At 33.4% G+C, this 12,959-nt stretch overlaps 1 protein-coding gene across 1 annotated transcript; it reads left to right on the top strand.

Moving 5' to 3' along the window:
- The first annotated feature begins 391 nt into the window (after positions 1-391).
- On the top strand, positions 392-1,943 carry LOC116342078. The gene is made up of 5 exons (XM_031769568.1): positions 392-705; positions 780-874; positions 953-1,198; positions 1,262-1,284; positions 1,344-1,943. Exons 1-5 carry the CDS (start codon positions 413-415, stop codon positions 1,881-1,883), a joined length of 1,197 nt encoding a protein of 398 aa, XP_031625428.1. The 5' UTR covers positions 392-412; the 3' UTR covers positions 1,884-1,943.
- The last annotated feature ends 11,016 nt before the right edge of the window (positions 1,944-12,959 follow it).

The following is a 12,959-nucleotide window of genomic DNA, read 5'->3' as shown; positions in this document are numbered from 1 at the left end:
TTCTTCTGAAGTTATTGGTACAAAGGTAAGAAAGGTTGTATAATTTCAAATTTTCAAAACATCTGGGAGTCTGAGAAAGACTTATGAACAAAACAGGGTCCTTCACATTCAAAATTTCAAACAAAATCTCAATTTCTAGGGGGGTGTAATTTTCAATCTCTTTTCAGGGGCGAGTGACAAAGGACCGGCCCTTATTAAAAGCTATGGTTTGAATAATTTATTTTACCTGATGTAATATTTTTTGTATGCATTTATAATGTATCCATTTTGCTATGCATCTGTTTCATTTACATTTGATCAAATTATGAATTCACTCATATTTGTATAAATTTGAATTTAAAATCCAGAATTATAAAATGCTATATAAGATCTGAATATTGTTTGCTTTTCTCTTTCGTCAATTCATCACACAATGGTTGAATTCAAAACTATTGTGTTTTTATATTTTCTCTGTTTTCACATTGACATGGTATTGAGTTGTAGAGGAAAAAATAGTGTTTTAGATGATTTCGATATAACACCATCAAAACCACAGCCTCCAAGGCCAACAGCAATACCTACCATCAAAAAGCGCACACAACAGCAATGTGAAGAGTATAAAACCGCACTTTTGGCATCATTACCTTCAATGGCAAGAAATGAAGATCCAAACTTCGTTATGACTGGCCAAATTTGCTCTGACGGTTTGGGCAGTTTATACGAGGCGTAAGTGATTTAAAATTCCGAATTTCATTCGAAAAATGGATGAAAATGATTTTTATGCACATCTTCTATCTCAGAAAATCTGATGGAAAAATGGCCGTTTATGAAGTGTGCTTTAATGACAAAACATCGAGTGCCATTTACACTATTCACACTCTTGATATGAGAGCTGGTATGGTCATTTTTGGTTATATTTTCTCAACATTTTCATAAAATGGTAATTTGTTTTTGTTCAATTTGTGGTGCGTAGACGATGAAAAAATGAAACACAATAGTTTTCTAGTGAGGTACACATTTTGTGGTTCAAAAGTTAACGATTACTACAATTCGAATAGCCAATCGAATATATTTGATGGAATATTCGGCAATGGAGTGATTACGAATTCGGACATAAAACTAACGCAATATTTTTCGCGAAATCATTTGGTGCCACATGCTGATTTTCCGTCGGCTGAATTTAAAAAATTGACCTACTACTTTCATAATTCATTTCCAGGTAAAGCCAACATATTTTGTTTAGCATTTTTGAATATATTTGTCTACTTTTTCTTATAAATAGGCTATCAATCAATCAATGTGAAAGTAAGATACAAACGTTTTCTTTTTAAAAATGTCTGAAATATAAACCGAATTCCCTTTAGAATTGGCGTAAACTAGAGGGATATGTACGTGATATTGCACGAGATATGAACATGATACTTGAGGTTGTCACTGGCATTTACAAAATAATGAAAAAGAAGTCGAAATCTGGAAATATGATGGATATTTATTTGGATATGGGTGATGGTGAAAACAAAGATCGTCGTCGATTTGCCGTACCTGCTGAAGCTTATAAATTGGTGGTTGATAAAAAGACCAACGCCAGTTTGGCATTTATCACGTCGTTTGATAGGAATTTGAGCGCTAGTGGTGTAACAAATTTTTCGAAAATTTGCAATGTCAATTGCCAGGATCTTGGTTATAATTTCGATTCAGACTCAAATGCCGGCTACACGATTTGCTGTACTTATGACGAACTCCAAAAATATATTAAATTACGATTACCCGTTAAATTGATGAAAACATCCATTTTACGCAACACAAATCAAAGAAGATCAAGTTCACCGCCGAAAAAAGCACAAAGTCCGGAAAATCTTAGGGGTAAAAAAGAGTCGTCGCCTAGGAAACGAAGATCTCCATGAAAAAAATAAATAAAAAAGAACTTTTTCACAAAAATAAAACACTTTCTTCAATTTATATCATTTAAAAATGTTTCATTGTTTCTCAATGAAATGCAAGAAAAAAGAGGAAAAGGGGCAAAGCATCACAACAAAATTGATTAACTAAATCGCATGAAACGAGTCTTTGAAAACCACATCGAACGAATGCATGCCAAAGCATTGACATTTTACAAATTGGCCCAAAGGTCGTTGGCTCATTGAACTTGGAGTCCATTCTCGTTTTCATGAAGTACCACATTTCGTATGTGCATGTAAAATTTATTCATGACTTAAAAAGTCAAACTTTCTCGTAAAGTCGTTCGATCTATGCACTTCATTCCCTGAAAGCACACATTTGCATCCTTCTTCCATTTTCACCGCAATTTTTGTTTCTGGTCTTCTCTCTCCGCATACATGTCAGACTTAATTTTATGTTCACATCTGTGAAGGGCCAAAGATCAAAATTCATATGAATTTATCCAAGATGTGTGCTTTTTGTGAGTGTGTGCTCGCGCGCGCCTGTGCATATACATTGAATGCGAGCCTGTGAACACATTTGTCACATGTGGACCACAGTCAACCACACATAAATCTTTCATTGCGCTCTCAAAGCATGAGCAACGTTTTTGCTGCAAAAAGGAAACGGTGGCAATAACTCCGAACTATCGAACAAGCAGAGGCAGACAATGATACGCTTATTAAAACATCATTAGCAATAGACACATTCATTTGTTCACGCATCTCATTCCTTATGTTTTTTGACTTGCATCAGAACCACATTTGAGCGTTATATGTGGAACGATAGTCAACAATCCACATATACATGTGTTACCAAACCCTATCCGACCACCGTCACATTTCACTATAACTACGGCAACTAGAAAATTAACTAGCGACTAGCAAGTGCATTGAACCAAGTGTCACGGTGCAATTTTGGATGCATCAACAAATGATGAACAAAATAAACTCTTCGTCTAAAATATAGCACATAGATTTTACATTCGAACGCAACGGATGAAACACATAGGAAAATTAGACACTCATTGTATTGTTATCAAAATTGAAGTTTTGTTAAAAGCGACCAAGCTTGTGAAATCTACATAAGCCAAATGCATCGTCACATTGCTTACGTAGTGCACGGTAAATGAAAAACAACTACAATTAAGTTTAAATAAACTATTTGAACATTTCATTTTTATTTCCATATTTAAATGGTTGGTTTTTTTCTCTCTTTTTTTGTGAATGAATTAATCCAAATTTTCAATTAAAAATAAATCACAAAAACGTTTTTGAGTTCGATGTAATTTTTCCATGAAACTATCCGCACAAACCACAAATCAAGTGGAAAGCTTGAAAACGAATCTATTGCATAATTACTCGTCGACGATGTATTGCCTCCCATAAATACTGAAATCTATACTTATTCACTTATGCACAGAAAGAGAAAGAGAGAGCGGACAGAGACATAGAAATGGATAGTGCAAATGAGTGGAAGAATGAGATAGCAACAGATGAAGTTCAAGTGGTCATTAAATGCAAGAGTAAATAAAGATGTCACGATTTCCACAGTGTTTGACAACAATAAACATTGAGTCAATGAGTGGTATTTGCTTTGTGTTATTGCTGTCGGCAAGCAAAAGTCGACATGGTCAATATTGTGTTGGTATGTGTGCGTGTATGTGCACGCATCATACTAAATTCCATTACATCCAGTATTAATAACATCGTATTAAAACGACATGGATATGTGTGTGGTGTGCGGCCGGGAGAACAAGTTAATTTTGTTACGGCCAACAGCAGTACTTGCCATTCAAACTCTTATCACATCTTGTTATACAGGCATAAACTTCTAATTAGAAGTGATCGGATTTGTTGCGTCTCTCTCCTCATTTATAATCTTTATTTCTCTCTTAATTATAGAGACAATGTATTTTTGTGCATTTTCCATTGAATAGTTTCAATGTCATGCTTTGTTGTGTAGCCACACGCATCTGTTCCACCTCATTTACTTCGGGAATGATTTGGAATTATGTACATCTGCTTAATATTTTTATAGAAAAACATTCATGTGAAGCACAAAGCATTATTATCATAATGAACCGACGGATAAAACATAAATAGCCGGGATAATGGGACAATGGGCGCTATGCCATTATTATTTGTAATTTTCTCTAATTGATATGCTTTAATAGAATTTAGACCTTTATTGTTGGCTCATTATTTGGTCAGAGTGACTTTGGCACGCCAAATTCTGAGAAATAAAGCATAAACTTCAAAACAGTCAATCCAAAACAATGGATTAGCAATAAAATACTATCTAGGAAGATTATTTAAATCAAAATTCAGTCCGTTGTTCGGTTTCCTTTCAATTTTTAGTAATTTCGTTCTCTCAAAAACACGTCGATATCAAACATTTTCAAAAACCAAATTCAAATGAAAAATTAATTTAAATTTGTCATTCAATTTGCACTGAAATTGGAAACAATTTCTGAATTCCAATGTTTTCACGAAAAATGTCTCCATTGAGGTTTTTCATATTCGAACAAATGAACAACTGAATTTTCATTGGATTCATTTGAACAAGCTTAAACTTTATATTCTAATTTTGAAATTTTGAGAGAGAAAGAGAGAGGTCAATGCATGAATATTTTGTTCAATGTGAAAAGTATGTAGAAAAGCGTACATTTTATGGGTTCTTTTGTTCCATGGCTTTTGGTTTTGTGCAATTAGTTTGTGTATGCTCTACATAGATGAATTTAAATGAATTGAATGTAATATTACTGTTTAGCAGATCATGATGAATGTAAAGAGCGACACTGAAATGTGGTGCACCATATGGTATATTCTTTGGTGTGGCGTTGTCTATAGAGCGAGATTTGTAAAGCGTGAAAAAGGTACACATGCACACACAAAGAAAATCTGATAAGTTTAGCGTACAGAAATTTAAGACAAAAACAAGAGAATAAAAGTGTAATAATTTGGGAACATTCTGTTGTCTTCTGAGTTCCTTTCCATCTTTTCGTCATCGATATTCTATCAGTAGTTTGCGACGGAGGAGTAGAGCGGGTTTAACCTCCCTCCTCCTGGCCTTTGGAAATTTCTCCAGATTTTACCAGATTTTCTAAATCCATCCACTCTTGAAATTCGATCTCGCACACTACTGATTTCTACACCTTCAAAGTGTTCTCCAAAATTTTAGTCAAATGAAAGAGAGAAAATAAAGTGTGTATGTGTGCGTTTGAATAGAAACCCTTACAATTGCAGTGAAATTGAAAATATCAAAGTAAAACCGGTAAATCGACTAAAACATGTAATGCGATGGAAAGCACTGTGGCCATTATGCAAAGTGGTATTGCATTACGTTTCTTTTGATGAAACCAGCTTTTGCAATGGAGTTCCAACCAAAAACAATAGATTCGAATAAATGTCATTGCTTATTGGTTACACATATCAAGACATTCTGTTGGCTGTTTATACATGCCCCGTTAACTGATATGTCATTGATGATATCCGAATAATGTTGATATTTATGACAATTGTCGAAATGGATTTAATGGATTTCGGTTTTGTAGTTAATTGTTCGAAATGTTTAAATCGGTCAGTAAGCGGGATGCCAGAGGAGTGTCAGAAAGAGCAATCGAACGATGCTCTGTATGTCTTCTATTGTTTTCATTAAAACTACACACGAAATTGAATAAATTATGTGTTGTTCGTGTTCTCTCTCTCTTCCTCTCTCTCGTTGCCAATTTTATCGATGACATCGATTGTCACTTTAAATCATAGAGCCAATTCGACCATTGTCAATTTGGCCGAAGATTTGCATACCAAGCGTATAATCGATGTATTCCTGATGTTGACATTCTAGAGAATTTGATGCATGCGACAACCAAAACAATAGTATCGATCATCTCAAAACAAAATCGGCTTTGATACCAAACGCCTAAGCAAATCCTTCCGGTGTTGAAGGCATATACAACTCGTCGAAATGTTGTGAATAATAAGAAGGATTTTACATTGAAAATACCCACAAAACAGACAATTACGAATCATTATTTATTAACCACAGGAGGTGTAGTACACTTTAATTCGTTGTACGTACCATTGTCCGAATCATCGCTGCCAACTTGAACAAGGACACCCTTGGAATTTGTTTGGATTTTCATTAAACATCGTCAAACATCAGCAGCAGAAGAATTTTCGAATAAAAACGGGGGGCAAGCTATTTAACAAGTCTCTATTATTTATTAAAAGCGCAGCTTGTGATTGCTTCTTAAATGTGATGATTTTGTGTACCAATTCAAAAGTGTTATCGATGACTATTCATGGGGATTTGTGCGGTTGCTCGGTGCTGACATTTGCATATTTATTTATGACATGCTAAGCTCATAACAATCCCATCCAATAAATTAATATATATATATATAACCAACCATCAGTCGTAGTTGTACACGTGCATTTTTCACAACATTTCACATAATCTCGATTTCTAATGAACAGCGACTACACGTGCCGTATCTAGATGATGAAGTGTATTGTGTTTTTGGATTTAATTGCATATGCGCACAAATTAATTTCAATATTTAGTTTTTCGAGAAAAAAGAAAACTATTGACTCCATTGTACGCTGCACTCGTATGAATTCTTTATTTGACTTACGTCAGCATCATCGTCCATTGACAACATGCTGATTTGTGATTTATTCAAACAATCCGAACAACAACAAGATGCCATACATACATATATCGATAAACACGCAATACGATCGGCTGGTGTTTTCCAATATATGATTAATTATCAATTAAATCCATGAACAAATCATTGCCGAACATAAATTGTTTGCATTCAATCATATGTAAACCCGCACAAAATGGTAAACAGGTAGATTTGTAGAATTTATAATACCAGTAGTGCATGTGGTATTTTTTTCACAACCAAAATCAAACAATCATCCTCCCGAAAATGCCAAATCAAAAGTATGGCGGTGTTTGGCTAACAATGGGCCATGTTAAATTGAAAATTTTACTCATTACATGAGATGATTGTTACAGCGCGGCGATTCCAAATTAAATCCATTTGTAATTACAAAACAATATTGTGATTCTGGCGCTTTCCATCATACCAATTGAAATAATGTACATATGCTAGATGCGTAATACATACGTGCAAATGAATGAAGTAGATATAATCGAAAATTCGATCTAATTCTAATTGAAAGGTTTCAATCAATTATTCGGGTTTCAATTTTCTACGATGAAATTTTCCTCTATGTGGATTAAATGCTGGCATTTCCATTATTTAAATAGTTATTGAAAAAAATTCAATATTTTTGAGACTGTATTATGGAATATCATATGAAAATTTCGCGTCGACACAATCAATTCTGATTCATCGTCATACAAGAAATGAGTCAGAATTGGAAAGTATAGTATACAAAAGATTATTGTGATAAAACTTTGGATTCAATAAATATGTTCTTTATCAAGTAGAAGCAGATAATTAAACAAATCAACAAACAACGCATAAGGAATGATTACTTTGTACAAAGTCTTTTTGAAAATATCAATTAAATAAACAGTGTTAATTAAACAATGAATATTGCAATTATTATCACTTTTTTCTGCTGAACTGTTATTGTTCATTTTTTTGGTATGACTAATATCGATTCACTTTAATGGAAAATGATGTAATTGTTCAATCCTTCATTTTTATCATTATAAAACCTCTTTATTGAATAGTAATAGAATAAATTCTTTATAACGAACGAGAATTGTCGATTTACAAAATAAGAAAAATACATATTGAAAATAAAAAAAGACATACTCAAGTCAATGGATGTCAAGTCAAGGCATATACAACACAGCTGATGCAGAATCGATGTTGGCTTCATCAGTAACCGAAATATGTCTTACCAATCTTTCTATTACTTAATGATGCTCGTAATTTGATTGATCAATGATTGTTCTTTCCCGTTAGGAAATTTCATATCTTTCATATTTTTCTACGGAATCACAAGCGGGGAGTAGAACGGTTGTTAAAGGGCATTCTGTCTACTGGATGTCAAATTTGTTTGCGCTTTAGATATGTGTAGTTAAAATTGTTTTTGTTTATTCTCAGTGCACTGAGTCGTAAAAATATCGAGTTTGTAAAGCCGTTTGGATAAAGTAATTCCATATAAAACGAAATCCAAACATTTTAAGTTTATGTATTGCTTTATAAATAGAATTAATGATTGATTCCACAAAAACAATGTGATAAACAAGACAAACCGAAGATTATATTGTTTATCCAGATAGAATAACGAATCACCATAACGTTGTTCAAGTGTATGATAATTCATTGAGCTCAGGTGTTTATTAAATAAACTTTGTTGACTGTTAAAATTAATTTATAAGAGTATATTTCGTAGAATCAGCAGTTTTCAGCGAATTTTAAGAATATAAAAAAAAGCATTCAAAGCTATACTTATAGTTGCTTTTCACGTGAAACATTTAACATATCAGACGAAAAATCCCCAACAAACATGGCTGACAGCAAACGTGAAGATGACGATGGCAAGAATAACAACTCTTCAGATGAATGGTGGTACAAATTAAAACGGTGCGACGCAGCATACACGTGCGAAAATGAGGAATGCAAGAAAAAAAACAATGGCGTCGCATTCGAATACGAATCAAACACCTACCATCGAGAATATGAACGTAAATGTCCAAAGTGCGGAACCTTGAACCAAAGCCACTCTGGTGAGTGAAGTGTTATTGTATTACAATTATTTAATGTTTTTCCTACCTATTGCATTAATTCAAAATTTGATGGATTTTCTCAGTCGAGACGTAATGACTGAGAAAATCCATCAAATTTTGAATCAAGACAATTATTGTTCGAGAAGAGAACATAAATAATAATGAATTAGTAATTGTTCTATTTTTAATCACTTTTAGGTGGAACTTTTATTGGCTAACCAACCAGTCAAAAGTGTAATAAGAATTGGCCGCAATCAATTAACCTTTAGCTTGACGAATGGCTAACAATCCAAATCAAATATTCATTGTTTTTGCAAATATTATTGAATAAAACATCCAATAAATGTTTTGACAAAACGTCAACGAAATATTCATGTGTTATGATTTAACTTTTTACGCATACTGGTTAATTTATTACAGGGAAGTTTATAATAAAAAAAAGAGTTATTTTGTGTATTTTTAAAGTGAGTATAAAAATATCATCTATCTAGCGGAAATGTAAAAGACGAAAGAGATAAGACAATAAATCCAACAATAAAGTGGACAATTTATGCATGATTTAAATCATCTTTTGGCCGAATGTGATCATTTATATCAATTGTGCTAATATATATGATTTCCCACTCGGCTTTCATTCTACACCAGGGCTGTTATTTTCACTCTGTCAGTGCACGCACACAGTAGTGTGCACACTCGAACTCAATGTGCGTCGCACACAGTGCTTGTATTTTGAATGTGCACGCACACTTAGTTACAAATTTGCCAACCGCCAAAAATGTCAAACTTGTGACTAAGTGTGCGCGCACATGCAAAATACAAGCATTGTGTGCGACGCACATAGAATGTGAGTGTGCACACTACTGTGTGCGTGCACTGACAGAATGAAAATTACAGCCCTGTTCTACACAAACAATCACTCTGAGGGACCGGCCAAAAACCATAATAATACGAAAATAAAAACAATGATTTTCGAAAAATTTGGTTATTTTTCATGCCAATTTCTTGAATCTCCGAAAAAGATATTTTTGGATAAAAGAGATGATATAGACAAAATTTCAAGTGATTCTAAATTTAAATAAGCATATCTCCCATACAAAAATGACAATTTTTGAACATTTCTAGCTCATATAAAAACAAATGACGGTGTACAGTGTACACGTCCATTTAACGTAAAAGAAAAGCATCACGCTATTTTTTGTTAAAAAATTGTTGTCGAATAAAAAAACACGTTGTAAATAATATTTTAAGAGCGTGACGGCTTAAAAATTATTTTAGAACAAAAATCAGTTGATTTGAGTGCTGTTGAATTGACATGTAGTCTATAGCGCTTGCTCCTTTCTGGTTTAACCAAAAGAGTGGAAGAATGACAAGGACAGCGTATGACGTTGAACGACGCTCACTGCGTTAGAAAAGAGCAAGCACTATAGACTATATGTCAATGCAACAGCACTCAAATCAACTGATTTTTGTTCGAACAGAATTTTTAAACCGCCACGCTCCTAAAATATTATTTACATCGTGTGTTTTTTATTCGACAACAATTTTTTAACAAAAAGTAACGTGACGCTTATCTTTAACGTTAAATGGACGTGTACACCGACATTTGTTTTTATATGAGTAGGGGCTACCACAAAAGATGAGTATTTTTTGCTAGGATTTTTGATGAGTGGATGAGCCCCCTAATTTTTCAACCGTGCCCATGTATGTAATACATGACATAGATGCACTTTGATGAAACGTTCAACACACTCTATTTGCATAGACAGTCGTGTACTTTCTGAGTATGTGCTTGAAATATGCCGAAATTGTGGAAAAAGAAAAAGAAACGACTATTTCAGTTTCCTTTTGCAGCGAAGTGTGTATGCCACTTGTCGCAACATTGAAAACATTCAATCATCGCGTGAAATGTGTATGTATTTCAGTCTGTTTGCAATGCTAATGATTCGAACATATTTTAATTCGAGACGTGAAAGCGTGTCTTGTAGAAACATATAGAGAAAAAAACGGATGCAAAGAAGAAAAAAACAACGGGTGCAAACAATGTACGTTGTTCAAACAAACCATGCAAATTGCTTGTGAATAAAGTGTTTGTAATAGTTGCGAGTCGAAATTCGGTGAAATGACACACAAAATATCATAAAATTATTCATGCATTTAAAATCGTGCTGAAATACTCTGTCATATTATCAAAAATGTATATATTTAGATGAATTTTGTGCAGAGAATTTTTATTTTTATGTCATCAAAAATGTGATTCGATTGCAAATAACAATTTTCAATGAATTTGGTGTTAGGGGCAAAAAATATGAGAAATTTAATAATAAATATCAAGGTTATAAGCTGACATTCAAAAAATGATGTTTCATTGAAAAAAATGTATCCATCAAGAGGAAAAACGGAAGAATATCGGAATAGTTTCTTTTCTTCTCAGATTAAGATTCGAAATAGCATGCAACCCCTCAACACCATCAAACCCGAGAAAAAAAACAACGAAGGTTTTTTCAATCAAGCGACGATTGGCTTTAATCTGACCGAAAAGACTCCTTACATATGCAAAACACCATCTCGGATCATGCACACTTGCACACAATGCATACACACACAAAATTGACTTAGACCGTTTAAGCTTATTAGATTTCCCATTCATCGATTTCATTCCATCCATTTCTATCGTCTGTGCGTTTGCAAGTCGCTTTTAAGATTTTTCACATTTTGTACATATAATCTGCTATTCAATTCAGCACCCATTCAAGCACATGGGTTTTGATCTCTTTTATAGATGCTCACTTTGGTGACTGCCATTGCCACTGCGGCTGCAACTCCTTTGCGATCTGTGCAAAAGTGAACTTCGTTTAACATATGGCTTTTTCAGCATTCACAATGTGTATCGAAATCATCATCGTCGTCTAGCAATGGTCTCTTTCGATTATATTAAATAAAATAAGAGATGCCAAAACGCGTTTTTTGACATTCGTACAGCTATATTTTTTTTCACTTCTTGTGTTGTCGTTTGCATCGTTTGCGAAACATCGACGAAACCTTGTTTTCACATTTCGAAATATATTCGAACAGAGTGAGAGAGAAAAAAAAACGAACCGAGAAAGGTGTGCGTACGAATTTCAAATGAATAAACATATGGCACGAAGGCGTTTTGTTGTTATTCTTTTTATTGAATATTTAATATGAGTGAATAAAAACGAAAAGCGATTTGATTGCAATGCTGAAACAGCTTATTGATTTTCTTCTTCGTACACAAACCGCAATCTTCTAATTTACTTAGCTATCAAATTGAAAGAGAATTGACTCGGTGAACCAAAACAATTTTGAAGATATGCTACTTTTCAATAGACTGAAACTCAATCGATTTTTGTTGGGTGTCATTTAGGATAATATCTTTTTTTATGTCCAAAAAGATCCAACATCACTTTAATCCTTTTCTTTCTATAAATTTGAAATTTTTCGCCGATATTTTTGTCGACCATCGTTGAAAAAATGAAAATGCCATATTATTTGCAAAATATCACTATAATATGGTCTTTTAAAGAATAGATTTCGAGTATGGTTCTGGCAGAGACTAAAAAAATGTATAAATAGTTGACGATTTCTGTTGAATTTGTATTTTTTTCGCATTTTAAAATGGAATCTGCGATGATTACATTGATAATATTGCTTTGATAAATAATATAGTATTAAAAATTGAAAGCAATGGAAGTATAGTTAAGTACAGTTGTATGTAACGAGTATGTGAATGAGTTGTTGTACAGCCGTTGATATCGTTTGTAGTGTTTTAGTGTTGGCAAGCATTTATATGGGTTCATTTTGATTTTTCGCCATAAGATTTCACTTTAACCGTATATATTCTTCGATCATCGATACATAGCGACAGTGTCGTTTTTGCTTCATAATCAAAAGTTCGACACCAAATAGAGGATAAACAGAAGAAGAAGAAAAATATCGTTTCGTGCATATTGCTGTTATCAGATAACGTTTACTTTTTTTCTCTTCCTTTGCATGCAACGTTCAATGTGAATTCTTATCAATGTGTCATACAATATAAAATGCTTAATACACTTGTAAATTTAAGCGTATGCGTAACAGTTCTTGTCGAGGGTAAAGCGGCGGAAACAACAACAGCGTAGATTGGAGCGAAAAAAAAGTGTGCAAAATATATATATATACAACGACAAAGATTATGACTACTTGTTTAAACTACATTCTCGTTTTGCTTCTGTTGCGCTAATACTTTCGTTACTCTGGACCAACAGTATATATGAATCGTTGCGGCGAAAAAGTAGCTCTTATTTTCTTCAAAATAATAC

The sequence above is a fragment of the Contarinia nasturtii genome, unplaced genomic scaffold (assembly GCF_009176525.2).
Source record: "Contarinia nasturtii isolate CC-2019 unplaced genomic scaffold, AAFC_CNas_1.1 Cnas_scaffold_810, whole genome shotgun sequence".
In the NCBI taxonomy this organism is placed as follows: Eukaryota; Metazoa; Arthropoda; class Insecta; order Diptera; family Cecidomyiidae; genus Contarinia; species Contarinia nasturtii.
This window is presented reverse-complemented; position numbering and strand designations above follow the sequence as displayed.